Source organism: Leptonotus elevatus, chromosome 21 (assembly GCF_054856555.1).
Source record: "Leptonotus elevatus isolate MCC_2025b chromosome 21, RoL_Lele_1.0, whole genome shotgun sequence".
Lineage (NCBI taxonomy): Eukaryota > Metazoa > Chordata > Actinopteri > Syngnathiformes > Syngnathidae > Leptonotus > Leptonotus elevatus.
The window spans coordinates 7,082,626-7,098,547 of record NC_141259.1 but is presented as its reverse complement, the minus strand read 5'-3'; the positions used below and the strand labels follow the sequence as shown (position 1 = coordinate 7,098,547).

The 15,922-nt window shown below is 37.3% G+C and overlaps 1 protein-coding gene across 14 annotated transcripts in view; it reads right to left on the bottom strand.

Moving 5' to 3' along the window:
* Positions 1-15,922, bottom strand: part of odad2 (outer dynein arm docking complex subunit 2) — a 125,928-nt gene that overhangs the window by 34,176 nt on the left and 75,830 nt on the right. For 10 of the 14 annotated variants that reach the window (XR_015092221.1, XM_086066617.1, XM_086066603.1 and 7 more), the window contains 6 exons: positions 7,545-7,763; positions 7,225-7,385; positions 6,075-6,243; positions 5,876-5,982; positions 5,446-5,582; positions 3,798-3,914 (listed from right to left, as the gene is read on the bottom strand). Coding sequence is in view for 13 of the 14 variants with exons in the window: in XM_086066617.1 (XP_085922743.1) it covers positions 3,798-3,914; positions 5,446-5,582; positions 5,876-5,982; positions 6,075-6,243; positions 7,225-7,385; positions 7,545-7,763 (910 nt within the window). In the remaining variant the exon portion in view is untranslated. Of the gene's footprint in view, positions 1-3,797; positions 3,915-5,445; positions 5,583-5,875; positions 5,983-6,074; positions 6,244-7,224; positions 7,386-7,544; positions 7,764-8,289; positions 13,808-15,922 lie in introns of those variants that run through there. The other 4 variants (XM_086066612.1, XM_086066613.1, XM_086066615.1 and 1 more) reach the window with 3 other exon arrangements.

The following is a 15,922-nucleotide window of genomic DNA, read 5'->3' as shown; positions in this document are numbered from 1 at the left end:
CACATTATTATTATTATTATTATTATAAAGCATTCCACATGCATTCAAATATTACCATTCAGCATTCACACACAATTTCTCCAGAAATTGCACACCTAGTTCATATTGGCCTTTCCTTTAAGAGTATTCATATTTTAATTTAAAAACAACAGATTACCACATATATTGTGTGGAAAGCTAGAATGCAACACCATAATACTGGTCTAACATAATAAGTGTAGATAAAATAATATATTGTGTAACTTTAAATAACCATTAATAAAAAAAATCACCCCATATATCTTATAATACATACATAGTATGGCTATATAAATAACCATAAGAGTTAAAGAATCCCCCCATAATCCAAATGACCTTTCCACGTGTTAAGAGAGAAAGCAGCGGGCACACTTCAATGACGCAAACACACTGAGGAACTCTGTGATGATGGCACATTTTCCAACAAAAATTACAATGAGTGAAAATGAAGAAAAACATCTCCTCCAATGATTAACAGATTTTTGAGTGCAGCTGGTGTTGAAAATTGAAGCAATTTGTTACATCATCAAATTAAGCAGGAAGCTGTACTACTGAAGAAATCACGCAGATTTTAATATCTTGATTCCGTGTGTGGTTTGCGAAGCTGTTTGATGTTGGATCAAATATACTGTACTTCAACATACAGACAAGCAGACACGAGCTCACCCGCGTAGCGCAGCGCAGACACTAATTACACAATGCACACTGTTTATAGTGGACATGTGAGTCACGCAGCCGTGAGCAAATCATTGCTCTATAGAGGAGGACCTTGTTCATGGGAAAAAAAAGAAGAAAAAAAAGACCCCATTGTTTTTTATGAGACAGAATTCACAAAGCCCAGCTACAAGTTTTTCCCTTCACTGTGGATGAAATGATGGCCCAGCTCGTCTACAACGTGGTCCTGCAGTGTTTGCTTCATTAAGAAGAGGATAACTTGTCGCTACATCAACATGCCTGTTCAAAATGCCTTGATTTACGGAACTCATTCACTGCCATTGACGGCTATAAACGTCAAAAATTCATTTAAACTATTTCTATGAGTTAAACTTTTTTTCCCACTTTTGTTAACAAGAGTATGCAAACCTAGAATTTTTTTTATTGTTCATTCAGAACCGATATAAAATTTGTGATTAATCGTGAGTTAATTAGTGAAGTCATGTGATTAATTATGATTAAAAATTTTAATCGGCTGACGCCCCTAATTTTTAATAATCTTTTCTCTTCTTTGTTTTTATCGCGTCAGGCGATTAATTTTTTTAATTGTAATTAATTGCAGGATAATAGTTAACTCACGATTAATCACACATTTTATATCTGTTCTAAATGTACAATAATTTGTTTCTAGGTTTTCATACTCTTGTTAACAAAAGTGGAAAAAAATGTTAAACTAATAGAAATAGTTCAAATGAATTTTTGACGTCTATAGCCGTCAATGGCAGTGAATGAGTTCATTCCCAATGGGATATTTTAATCGCCTGATGGCCCGAATTTTTAATAGTCTTTTTTTATTTTTTTATTCATTCACTGCCATTGACGGCTATAAACGTCAGAAATTTATTTGAACTATTTTTATTAGTTTAACCACTTTTGTTAACAAGGGTATGAAAACATAGGGGAAAAAAATTCTTGTACATTTAGAACAGATGTAAAAATGTGTGATTAATCGTGAGTTAACTAGTGAAGTAATGTGATTAATTACAATAAAAAATGTTAATCACCTGTCACCCCGAACTTTTATTAATCTTTTCTTTAAATAAATAACTAGTGAAGTCATGCGATTAATTACAATTTTAAAAAAATGAATCGCCCCTAATTTTTAATCATCTTTTTGTAATGAACTTATGGCAGTGAATGAGTTAACGGCAGTAGTGGTATAGAAAATGGACGGATGGATTTTCTGGCACACCTGTCCTAGCACAACAATAATACTGAATCCAACCAGAAGGACGCTATGGTGAAGCATTGTACTGGCATTATCATTATTCAAGGTTGTATTTCTTCCGCTAAACCTGCGCTTTAGTCAAGGTGGAGGAACTCATGAACAGTTCCAAATACCTGACAATTTTGGCTCACAAACTTAATGTCTGCTAGAAAGCTGAAGCTGGAGAGGAATTTCACTTTTCAGTCAGACAAAGACCCAAAGCATATATTGAAATCAACAACAAAAAATAAATGCTTTTACCAGAAGAAATGACTCAGAGCCCCTTCTCCAATAAAGTATCACTTTTTAGAATTTACATATTATTTATATGACCCCCTTAACAGAATTGTTTTTTAAATTATTTTGCAATTGGCTGGCAACCAGTCCAGGCTGTCTCTCACCCATAGTCAGCTGGGATACAGTAGGCCTGAAGTTCTCCTTCTTTATCTAGTGCTGTTTAACTAAGAGACACCAGGGCTTGTTGTCACATAGGTAAGTTGTCACGTTGCAATTACTGTATCTTCTCCATATGAACTAAAAAGTGTAATACTGGGCTAGTTTTCTTCCTTTATAATGCCTGTCTGTGAATAGAATAGCACATTGTGAGCTCGGTTGAGCGGCAATTTAAAAAAATCCACAACACAATGTAATAAAAAAAAAAAAGATTTTAAAACAAGTTACTATTCTTCTTGTTAGAGGACAGATTAAGGCATCTTGTCATACCCAAGTCATTGTTTTGTTTTAAGATAACATTAAACTTCAACTAGTATTAGCAAACATGGCAGTTAGGGTTAGTTGTCACATGTGACATCAACGTTCACTTTCAAATAAAAAAAGAAAAAGGAGAACAACAATAATTCTGTTCCATCTTCAATTCCGCTTATCCGGGGTTGGGTCGCGGGGGCAGCAGCTTTAGCAGGGAAGCCCAGACTTCCCTCTCCCCAGCCACTTCAGCCAGCTCCTCCGACGGGATCCCAAGGTGTTCTCAGGCCAGTCGAGAGACGTAGTCTCTCCAGCGTGTCCTGGGTCGTCCCCGGGGCCTCCCGCCGGTAGGACATGCCCGGAACACCTCCCCAGGGAGGCGTCCAGGAGGCATCCGAACCAGATGCCCGAGCCACCTCAACTGGTTCCTCTCAACGCGGAGGAGTAGCGGCTCGACACTGAGTCCCTCCCGGATGACCGAGCTTCTCACCCTATCTCTAAGGGAGAGCCCGGCTACCCTGCGGAGGAAACTCATTTCGGCCACTTGTATCCGGCATCTTGTTCTTTCGGTCACGACCCACAGCTCGTGACCATAGGTGAGGGCAGGAACGTAGATCGACCGGTAAATCAAGAGCTTTGCCTTTCGGCTCAGCTCCTTCTTCACCACAACGGACCGATACAGCGTCCGCATCACTGCAGACGCTGCACCGATACGCCTGTCGATCTCCCGCTCTAACCTACTCTCACTCGTGAACAAGACCCCAAGATACTTGAACTCCTCCACTTGGGGCAGGATCTCATCCCCGACCCGGAGAGGGCACTCCACCCTTTTCCGACTGAGGACCATGGTCTCGGATTTGGAGGTACAATAATTCTGCCCTTGTTAAATTAGTTGCAAAATTCAATTTGACATCTTGACCTATATATTGAGACAACTTAGCCAATGGTGGGGCCAAGTTGTCACATGTCCACTCTCTGTTTGATTGCTAACTAAAATGACATGAATACTAAATACATACATGAGACTTTGGTCTTTCATCTGGTACAATTTTTTTTAAATATGACGTATTGATTCCAAGAAATGTATATGAGTGTAAAAAGTGTGACATCAAGCCCCGGTTTCTCCTAAATGCTTTTGCCAGCTGTTCCACTGTACCTGTGCGTTCAAGCTCTCAGCAAAGAGTTGTGATTTGCTCTTCAGCAGCGTAACCACGTTCTTGTACACATCGCTCGTCCGCTCATAGGCATCCTCGTCTCCCTCATGCTTGACACCCTGCGTGAGCACATAGTAAAAAACACGTTCATTAATTCTGACCAAACCACAATCCTAACGCGACCCACATGCCAGTTTGTGAGTAGCGCACTGGCCAAGAAAGCTCAGAGAATCTCCAGGCAGCCTCCGAAGGGAAGTGTAAAGCCATGTTAACCGCTAAATTAGGTTTAAGACACTACCGTATTTTGAGGTTTCATTTGCATCAATGTCACACGTCCCGGTGCCAGGCTGCAGTTTCTACACCCCCGCCCCTCCACTTTGGCTGAAATATTTCCAGGTGAAGAAACAGAGACAGGAAACCTCTGGCTTGTCAGCAAAGTCAGTGAAAGAGTCAACGTTGCAGCAAGCGTGCAAATTAACTTTTAAAATGATTGAAAACAGATTTGAAGGGAGCCAATGTTTGGTGTATGGAAGCCTTTAAGTTCTTGATAGTACGCTGGAATTACCTCATTGTTGAATAATATAAGCCTATCTTGTCTAACACAAAACCGGCGTAGAAGACAAAAAATCATGACAGATAAATGTGGCAGCACCTTGTCAAACATTGGAAACTGGAAGGAAAAAAAACATCAGCTTTGTGCTATTGTCTTCTGTGTAGTCCTCTATTAGGCATTTTATGGTTTATTGGTTTATGGTTTTAGACTTTTTGAACGTTTTCTTTCCTGCGTTTTCTTGAATCAATTTTCTGACCTTTTTGGGGGGACAATTTTGTGGACATTTTATGGTAATTTTCGGGATATTTTTTTGTTTTTGGACACTTTTGAATCATTCTCTTTTTTGTCTTTGTGTTAAAATAAATGTTCTGATGGTTTGGGCAATTTCATGGACATTTAATGGTAATTTTCTGCTTTTCCTCTTCCTTTTTAGACATTTTATGGTCATGTTTTGGACATTTTTAAGTAATAAGGTTAACGGGTAATACAACTTTTTTATCTATCTGGTCTCTTTTTCTGAAAACATAAAAATGCATCATTAAATCATTAATTCTTAAATCAATTTCCGGACATTTTTTTTTGTGTGTGCACATTTTATGGCAGTTTTTTGGGATTTCTTTTTTTTTTCCTGCCTTTTCTTAAATCAGTTTTCTGACTTTTTGGGCCAATTTTGTGGACATTTTATGGCAATTTTCAGGATTTATTTTGTTTATGGGCATTTGATAGTTACTTTTGAAGCATTTTCTTTTTTGCCTTTGTTAAAATACATTTTCGGACAATTGGGCAATTTCATGGAAATTTTATGGTAACTTTCTACTTTTCTCTTCCTTTTTGGCCATTTTATGGTCACATTTAGGACATTTTAAAGTAATAAGGTTATTAGGTAATATATCTTTTTTAAAGATAATTAAAAAAAAATCTACTTTTTTTTTTTTTATAGATCCACACGTAGCTCCAGAGTCGTAGGTTGCAGACCCCTGGGCTACACTATACGGTATTTACACTTCCATTAACTTTTTCTTGTCAACAAACGTGCCAACAATATCAACTATAATTCATATTTATAATTGCTGATTTAAGTCCTTATCACACCTTACCATGTTGAGAAAAACTCCAGCACTGCTGCAGGTGATGTAGAGCGTCTCCATGTCATAAGGCTCGATCATGAGGTAACACATCTCACCTTCCATCTGTCTCCATAGAGGGGCACGGCATCCATTTTGAAATTCATACTCTGATGAAATGTGAGGGACAAAGGTTGCTTTTGGATTGTAATCATAATACTGAGCAACCTGACAATGCATAAAGGTATGATGTCATCAAATATATTATAACTAATACATTTGAGAAATCAAACCATAGAAGAAGTACATTTGACCTACAAGATATTTTTACAAATAGGCTCTATAAAACAAAACCATGCTGTAAATCTAAACTTCATCAGAATAAATGTAATAATTTAAGAATGTCAGACTTATAAGAATATTTAGTATTTGCAATCCAGTGAAATATGAATATAATTCAAACCTGATGTGTATTGCACCAACTTTAACACCTTATTCTCCCCTGGACCGCAAAAACTCTGTAAAAATTCCACTTCGTTGTCCACAAAGGAGGGATTGAGCTTGAATTTACTGAAAAATATTGAAAAAAACAAAACAATTTGGTCAGGTGCTTCTTTTTAAAGCATACTGCAGTTATGTTGAGACAAAAAGAGGACACCCACTCTGATATTTCTTTAAGGATCTTGCGAACAATCTGTTTATCCAAATCTTTTAGAACACGGAAAAACTGGTTCTTTAGTTCGGAGTCCTTGTCTTGTGATTGTCCTTTTGCGACCTTCTGCATGTTGCCATAAATTGGACCAAGAATCTTCACCAAAGGCATTCTGTTTTCTGAGCAATAAGGGAAAATTAGCTATACAGCAGTGGTTCTTAACCTTGTTGGAGGTACGGAACCTCAGCAAGTTTCCTATACACAATCACAGAACAGCGGATACAATGAAAATGGCAGGGGCCTCAGAATTGAACCTTGTGGAACACCATATGTTTCTTTTAGGGGTGTCAGGCGATTACATTTTTTAATCATAATTAATCACATGCCTTCAATAGTTAACTCACGATTGATTGCAAATTTTATATCTGTTCTAAATGTACAATAAAATGTAAAAAACAATTATAAGTTTCATACATCAAAGATGTTAAACTAATTGAAATGTGGCTGCATCCTTTAGTCATTAATACAGTAATTTAATAATAATACATACAATTTAGTTCAAATTAAAAAGGTGTACTGTACTGTAAAAAACGTGTGGTATCGATTTGTGTTGAAGTCATTTTTCTGCCACTAGATGGCATAATTGCATTTGTAAGACGTTTTTTAAATATATTAAGAGCTATCTAATCTTTAACATGAAGTAACTTGTGAAATTCTGCACATTTTTAAAATGACCCCAGTCTCCACAAATATATGCATTATTATTGAATTTTTTACTGCTAAATTTTGACGTGGATGTGTCTGCTGCATTGCGACTGGAATTCCCCCAGTACAGGCTTTCCAAGTAAGGGGCGGTCATTAATCACGTGTTAAAAAAATTTGAGAAACTTTATATGAACTCAAAATTAACGCACTCATTTTGACACACCCCTAGTTTTTTTTTTGCTCGACATAGCTAGTACGAAGGGATTATGTGTGTCTTGACCTCCGCCGAACCCTTGAGATAGACTCACTGAACCCATCGGGTCCGATCGAACACAAGTTAAGAACCACTGCTATGCATGTTTCTGGATTAAAATGGATTGAAAAGGCTTCACCTCGAAATAAATATAATCAGCAACGTAAATACCTTGCATCATGTCGATGGTCGAAGCATTTACCTTCAATGCACGCCTTCGTTTCATTCAGTCTCTTATCATTTTCCATATTCATGATATAGGAGAGCTGGTTGAAGTTACGCACAGAAATATTCGGAGGAGTGAGCTTTAAAGTTGGATGTTCATTCCCATCTTTTTCCAGGGACTCGACTTCTCCTGTCTCTCTGAGGAGACAACACATAAAGTACTTTAATAATCTTAGTTGCATGATTTGTTAATTACAAATGTCTGACAATGAGCCACATCTCACACAATTTGAAAAAAAGACATCCAAATACATTTCCAGACACGTAAAAATACTGAAAGCTGGTGATTCGACTGACGTGATGTTATAATCTGCTTCGAAGTCAGATCCTTCTAAAGTGCTCGTCCACTCCAGTGGTTCCTCAAACAAGAGCTCTGCCTCCATTGGGTGCAAGGAGCTGAAGTCTTCCACAAAGAGCATGAGCTCGTTCAGCAGCAGTTTATTCAGTGGCGACGATTCCAGCTTGTTGTCCGCTGAGGACCATTTGGCTACCCTGGTCAGTAATGTACCCATTATGCTGGTGACAATAAAACAGGAGAAAAAAAAAAAGAAAAATATTTTAGATTCAACTTGACCCAAAATAAACAGGGACCAGTGTTGAAAACATCTGTAAGGGGCTTTACAACAGTGCAGACGTGACATCAATATAAGAAGATGATGAGCAACTGTGATGTCATTTTCTGTCGCCAGCAAGTGGCAAAACCACCCCCAGAGATGGATTTTGCTACTTCATTCATATTCCACAAACGCAATATTAATCAGCACGCTGTGTACAACATAATTGTAAGTAACATTTTTGTGTTGACTTCCCCTTTAAAATGTGAAAGCCACCAGCAATGTCAACAGGTTCTAAAAAGTCGCAGACAATTTAAATTGAGATGCTTTAAACTGTACCATTAACAATGAACTATAAGAGATTATGAAAAAGCAAGAAAAAACAGCAACGTTTGAATGTGACCAATATCATGGAAAGTAACACTATATTACACTTGATAGTACTCATTGATAAGTTACCAAATAAATGTACTCACGAGCAAACTTACCTGATATTTGTTAACACTTAATTCTGATACAAGCCATCATCCGAGTCGAGTGCTTTTCAAATGCATCGACAACAGCCTGCCCCCGGCTTCGGTTGCTAGGATACAGCTAAACAAAAACCCAAGGTGGGATAACGATATCGATTATAGTTACATCATAATTATTACACCAATATGTTTAAATTACAACACAACAGCTACACATGCACTCGTCCTAATGTGCAGTTTACAAACTTAAGAATTTCACCAAGTCCGTGTAAAGTTACTCACAATCATATTCCACGCATTATGTTCAAGAAACATAATGGGTATAAACATACCTTTACTTGCAGTCCGCGTCAATTGCCACGCAATATTGCGAAAGCAGTCAGCACAGCGCACTTCCTGTTATAGTCTAGTCGTCAAGGTTACCGATGACGGAAATACCGTAACGTTCAGTAACGCTGCGCAACGGAAGTCTGGAGTCTCCGTCCGTGTTCGTAGAGTGACTTCATCTTACGTCACAAATACTCGCTTTTACATTACATTTGTAGCCGTGAGCACAAATGACGATTTAAAAAAAATAAAAAAAATAATGAAATCATGTTTGCTTTTTTACCAGTATTTGCACTTAATGGCCACAATTTAAGGTGCACAATCTTTAAGAATTCTCATTATTTAAAAAATAATATAAGCCAGAGTCATAGTATAAAATATTGTCTGAATAATACAGACGTTCTCATATGTTTAAATAGATTCAGAACACACAGCTGTGTTGAATCTTCTGCAATTTCCTGTTTGGTATATGTTTATCATAAACCATTCGGTTTCATACCACCACCACCAAAAAAAAAACACACAAAACAAAAACTGATTGCAGATTTAACACCCACAGTATGGGGATGTTGTGGAACTAACTAAGTAGGGGATTTGATTCTACTGTAACTGTATACTGAATTAAATAAAACTACCATCTTAAAATCATTTCATATTTTAAGATGGTAAGTTTTAAGATTTCAAGTAGAAAATGTTTATATTCACCATAATCAGTAATGAAAACATTCTAATTGACACAATAAGCAATGTTTATCAATTCAAATTGATGTTTGAAAACAAATAGACATACTCTATGTATGACAAACATGAAATGTTCCATTTGGATACTACAGTACATACAACCATCCATCCAGTATCTATACCACTTGTCTCATTGAGAACAATCCAGGACCTTTATTCAAGCTCTTACTTTACATTTTGGCAAAAAAACAATAAATCGGTCACATTGTACCGCTGACTATTCTCTTGAATAAACTTGCCTTACTAATACAAGAACTGTTGATAGACTTCTAATGTTACTGTGACTCTCGTGTTTGGGCTCACTATATTAAATATTTTTACATTAAGGTGATAAAAATGCTTCAATGACAGGAACATTAAACAACCAAGTTCTTGTTTAGACTTAATCAAAATAAAATAAAATAAAATAAAAAACGTTTGGAGATCCTACATTATTTATAAGTGCATATTTATTAGATAAAGAGCTTCAGGCAAAACAGTGATTAATTAGCTAGTAATTAAAACCAAGTTGCTGTTCGTTACAGTATTAAAACGAAACGCTTCCCCTTCCTTGATCTTTCACAAAGTCAAACCGATTTGCTCCTTCATCTGAAGCATCTTGGATCTTCTTAACCTCAAAGCTTAATTCAACATAATAAACACAACTGCTCCGCAATGTTTATGCGTTCGGTCCTTGATTAAACGACACGGTAACACACAGAGGACACTTGCCTCCCTACTAGGGAATATCATGATTGCATCCGCTCACAAGCTTCCACAACAGGCCATTAACACTCAGAGTAAACATACCCATAGGCTAAAGAGGATGTGCGCCAACTACTGTTTTCCTCCCTGTAGGGAGGTAAAGAGCATGTTGCAAGCTGTTACACTGTTTTCTTAAAATGAAAAGCGTTTTAGCCATATTCCGGTTTACAACCTATTCTTTCTCGCACGCAGGTCACTGCTCTTCAATGATCGTGCAAAAGTTACTGGATATTGGCAGAAACTGGAACACGTTGGAGACGATGACATCACATAAAAGGCAGTCTGTAAAAGTGAGTTTTATGAAGCAATTTAACAGATGTCTGCGATTTTGCGTGCCTTATCTCAGTGAGCAGGTTGTTCCGAAGTCAAGGTGCCCTGATGAAGAACACTCAACGATGGTATAATCAGGAAGCTCCCAGTGCGAAGGGCTCTCTTGCGTTCAAGGATGGCACAAAAGTGCTGAACAGCAAACTCAATTTGTGCATTTTTTTTCCCCACAAGAATAATCTCTCTCAAAATGTTATTATTATTGAGGTATTATGTTTGTCCCGCATAACATTCCAAAATCAGCACAACAACAAAAAATATTAGGTCTACTCAGATTGTAATATCCGGCAGCATAAGACAAAGTGTAAACGCAACTAAGCCGTGTCTGCCATCTAGTGGTGAATTGTGATATTGCAATTTAAAACGACAGTCCCGTGGATTAACATATTTGCATCCCCCCCCCCACAGTTTTTTATCTATTTATATATTTTGGGTATTTCCCAGTTTTCCCAGCAGTTATTTTCCCATTTCCTCCTGTTTTTGCATATAAATATATAACAAAAGTTTATCAGCATTTCTTGAAGATTTTTGGGGGTTTGTTAAAAATAAAAAATCCAAATAAAAAAAGAAAGAAAAATGATTAGGTGTACTCATATTGTAATATACGGCAGCATAAGACCAAGTGTAAACGCAACTAAGCCGTGTCTGCCATTTAGTGGTGAATTGTGATATTGCAATTTAAAACGACAGTCCACCCTGCATACTTGTGGAATAGCATATTTGCATTAATTTTTTATTTTCATATATATTGGCTATTTCACAGTTTTTCCAGCAGTTCTTTCCCCATTTCCTCCTGTTTTTTTGCATATAAACATATAGCGAAAGTTTACCAGCATTTTTGGTTTCAAAAAATAAAAAATTACAATTCCAATCAATCAAAGGGTCGCTCAGCCGTGAGTTGCCCATCCAGTTGCCCCTTAAATGTGACAGTTGCATTTTTTGTTTTGTTCAATAAAATATTTTTGGTTGCTGACATGTAAACATTGTACGTAGTCCTTTTAAGGTTTACCACTATCTAGTCATCATACTAAAAAAAAGGATTAATTAAAACAACCAACATATTGTGGCCAAACGAGTCTCTGTAGATAAAACATGATAATGCTAAATTTATCATCTTTTTTTCAAAAATAAACTATCTTGAAGCTCTCGTGAGTATGAACCAGCAATTGTGGCTTTCAAATACAGCGTAGTGTATGTATTTCAAATTACAATCATTTACTGCCAGTGCTTTCTTTGGAGTGGATGGATGCCTGTCAAATATAGAGGACAGACAAGAATTATGAGTATGGAGCCATCGAGGAAAACCAATGACAACGTCTGTATATATGACATGAAAGAGTTATTTCAGTTGCCTCCACTGCTGATCTTGCATGAGCGGAGATTTTCTATTTTTACAAAATAAGTATGATGTAACGATGTTTTTAGGTCAGGCTAAGAAAGGAAAGGAGTCACGTTTAAAGCTAGGGCTGATTAACATCATAACCACACCCACACCACATTTTTCCACCAATGATTCGGCAGCAATGAAGATGGCTGGCTGACTGCATTAGTAATAATAATAATAATTTAACCGAGTATTTTACCCTAACCCAACCAATGATTGGACGCAAATCTGATGACATCATCGAGGGCCAGCTACTGAAATCTGATTGGTTAAAAAAAAGGTCTCATCGCTAATACATTTTCAGTTACATCGGCCAGCGCTACTGATTCTGAAGACCCTGCACATCTTATATTGACATGGCAGCACATATAATAAAATCTGATTGGATTAAAAATAAAGTAATCCAATTTACCACTACAAGTAGTCAAAGCAGTAAAACAGACTGCTCGGAATAAAGTTACATAATCACATCGAACAAAATAATTGACGTTGTAATCCATGTTAGCGTTTCTGATGAGGTTTGCTAGCCATGACCGTTCACCGGAATTTGTCTTCACAGTTACAACCTGTCAGAGGGAGACAGAATTAGAAGCCTGGCGGCTCGCTACTTAGTTTTTTAGATGAAAAAAAGGAAAAACTTGAGGGATGGGAAAAGTGGAAAAAAACAAAAGCTAATATGTGCTGCTCTAAAGGGGGGCACAGTATGGGCATGGAAAAATCTTACCAGTCAATAAAACTTTCATCCCCAGAAATTTTGAAGCTCGCCTCTGTACTTTTTGCTTAATTCCAGCCTGACTTTTATAGTCCTATTCTTCTTGCTAATGAGTGGTTTGCATCTTCAAGTGTAACCTCAGTACTTCTGTAGATTGTGATATATTCACTCCTGCCCTCTGGAGGATTTTCATGTAGTCTGATTTGATCACTTGCAAATAAATACATTTTAAAAAATCTGGAAATGAAAGTCTCCTAATGTGTTTTTTTTTTTTGTCTACAGCAAAAATGAAGGAATTGGCATTACTGTTAGAATAGTTTTGGAGAAATGCAGAGAAAACTAGATCCAACAAATGCAGGATCACCTTTGCGTTCACTTTTTTTTCTTTTAATAAATGTTCGAATATTTTTTCTCAACATAGGCCTTGTACTCTTTTCCTAATGTCTTTTGTCTGACCAATGTGAGAAAGGCATTCATCTAACAGATAAGGCTTCTGTAACACCTTTGAGCAGGCATAATTCAATCTTTTAGATGTATTACGTAGCCTCAGCTCGCACCCCTCGCCCCGAGATAACAGCTGGTTCTACTTTCTCAAACATTTAGCGCCTTTAAAAAAAATACATCTTTCCCCCCATGTCGCTTTCCTCCTTCCTTCACCCCCTTTTGCTCATCTGTCTCCCTTGCTTCACCTCCAACAGTGTAATTATTTTTTTGGGTTCGAGATACTTTCCACATTTGGCTGCGCCTCACTCGGTTAAACCCAGGGAGCTCTAACGAAATCCGACTTCTGCATTTTAACCCCTCTCTGGGAAGACATCAGGAGCTCTTTGTTCCTCACTCGCCTGTCAGAGGAGGAAGGTGGGCTCGGGGTGAGAAAGGAGTGGGCAAGGCAAGAACAAGGGGTAAGGGGAAGAATGGAGAAAAGAGGTCTGCTGTATGCGGGTGCATATAACGGCGTACGATAAAGAGAGCTGTTGAGTGGAAAGTAATGGGAAAAAAATGGGGAATACAAGAGTGGTAAGGATTGGTTCGTCAGAAGCAGATACAGGAGGTGGTTGGTGCTGGTCCCGTCATTTGAAACCTTTATGTTGGTGCCGCGCCAACATCTGTGCTGCCATTCCGATAAAACCGGGGAGGAACACCGGGGAGGAACACTACTTCTCGGAAAAATGATGACACACCCTCCTAAAAGGCACAAAGAGATTTAATGGTCAGCACACAAATATCATGAAACATTTATTTTAAAAATAGAGTGGACTGTGAAGTATTTATTTAGCTTTAGATGCAAAATACCAGTAATTGTATTAACAGTCTTGATTTTCCTTTATTTTCTCAATCAATCATTGACGTCAACAATTCATTTGAACTGTTTCTATTAGTTTAACATTTTTTCCACTTTTGTTAACAAGTGTATGAAAACCTAGAAAAAAATGTACTGTACATTTAGAACAGATATAAAAAAAAAGATTAATTGTGAGTTAATTATTGAAGTCATGTAGTTAATAACAATCAAACACGATTTAAAAAAATAAAATAAAAGATTATTAAAAATTAGGCGATTGCATTTTTTAATCGCATGACTTCACTAGTTAACTCATGATTAATCACTAATTTTATATCTGTTCTAATGTACAAGCGTGTAAAAATTCTAGGTTTTCATACTCTTGTTAACAAAAGTGAAAAAAAAGCTAAACTAATAGAAATAGTTCAAATGACTTTTTGACGTCTATAACCGTCAATGGCAGTGAATGAGTTAAATTAGAGCAAATGTTCCTATCCTTTCTTTTTGGTATTTGGATTGAGTCTTTTAGAATAGTATTTCTATAAGATGCTTAGTTCTCTAAGAAATATGTTCCAAAATGTGGCAAAAGTGTTTTGGCTAACGCTCTAAAGCAGAGGTGTCAAACTCATCTTAGCTCAGGGGCCACATGGAGGAAAATATATTATCAAGTGGGCCGGATCGGTAAAATAATAACTTAAAAACAATTGCTATCAATTATGTGTAGATTTTCGCTATTTGTGGGCCAGCCCTAAATTACAAAGCTCAACTGTTATCATATTGTTCCCAAAAATAACGCAGCAACGCATTGCCTGTATGAGTTTCGGACGTGTTAAATCTACCCGTTTTTTTTACTTTACAAAAAAGACTCGCAGGCCGGATTAGACCCCTTTGCAGGGCGTATGTTTGATAGCAGGCTGCTCTAAGATCAACCTTGCTGTAAATGGACAGAAATGAAAAAAAATCAGTCCTCTATTCATGAACTGAGTAACATACTGGAGACAAATGTTAGGCTATGGAAGAGCTTGGACATTGGTCATTTTAATTTCCCCCAAAAAAACAATGACAGGCAATTTTAAAGAAATACCTATAAATCCCAATATAGCATTTTTCATTAAATTTGCATGAAAATATAGGCAATTTTCTATTCTTCTGATATTTAATTTCTAGATCCTGATCATAAAATGGCCAAAAGAGGGTGGCCATTACTGGTATCGGCCATCGTCATGACTCGTGAGTCGATCAGGATTTTTCAACTGATCACCGATAACCGTTCATCGAACACTGATAAACATCAACTATGGCATGTAATGTCTTATTTTGTTGAGCAATTGCACTATTGACCGATTTTGCATAAAATTAGATAGTGTACTCACCCATCCCAATTTAAGTTTTATATAAAGTTTAAGTTTTTATTTTAATACTAAATACTGTTGTTTTACTCTGGATGCAATAATCCCTAATTATAAAGCAATTCCATACAATCAGAAGCCTGAAGAAAGTCATTCCTTGACAAGGCACAGTAAGAATTTAATGGAATAAAAGATGAATATTAAGCTAGCAAAAGTTGCCTTACAACAGCCTTACAGTGCATGCATACGTATTAAAACAAGAACTGTTTTAGCTTAGTCGGTAAAAACATTTTGGGAAAATATTTTCAGTGCAGCTCGTCCATGAATGAAAAGCCAAACGCATACAGAAAAAAAAAATTGGTGTCGATCGACAGGACAAATGACAAAAAGGCCCAAACAGTAGCGACCCAAGAGGGAAATGACAACTGTGGAATAATATCCTTCCTTGACATGCATGAATTTGAGAAATGGATTTCTCAACAGGCTTCTTTCAACTAGCGGGAGCAACATCTGTGCTGTTCCAAGGCTAACAATGTAGTCTAATTATAAAGCCCGGCAGACTAATCAGTCTGTCTGCAGCCTGCGTGTGAGATCCGGAGGGTTTTGGGTTTGGCTTCTAGGCGGGCTCCTCCCTGGAGGACTGCAGCGCTGACATTACGCCAGACAGTCAAGCAGACTTTGGATCTGTGGGGCATTTCACATGGATCCAGTTTGGAGATTATCCTCGGCCTCTCTCTGGCCACGAAGCAGCCGCGGTGGCTCATCACTCATTAGGATTTTTT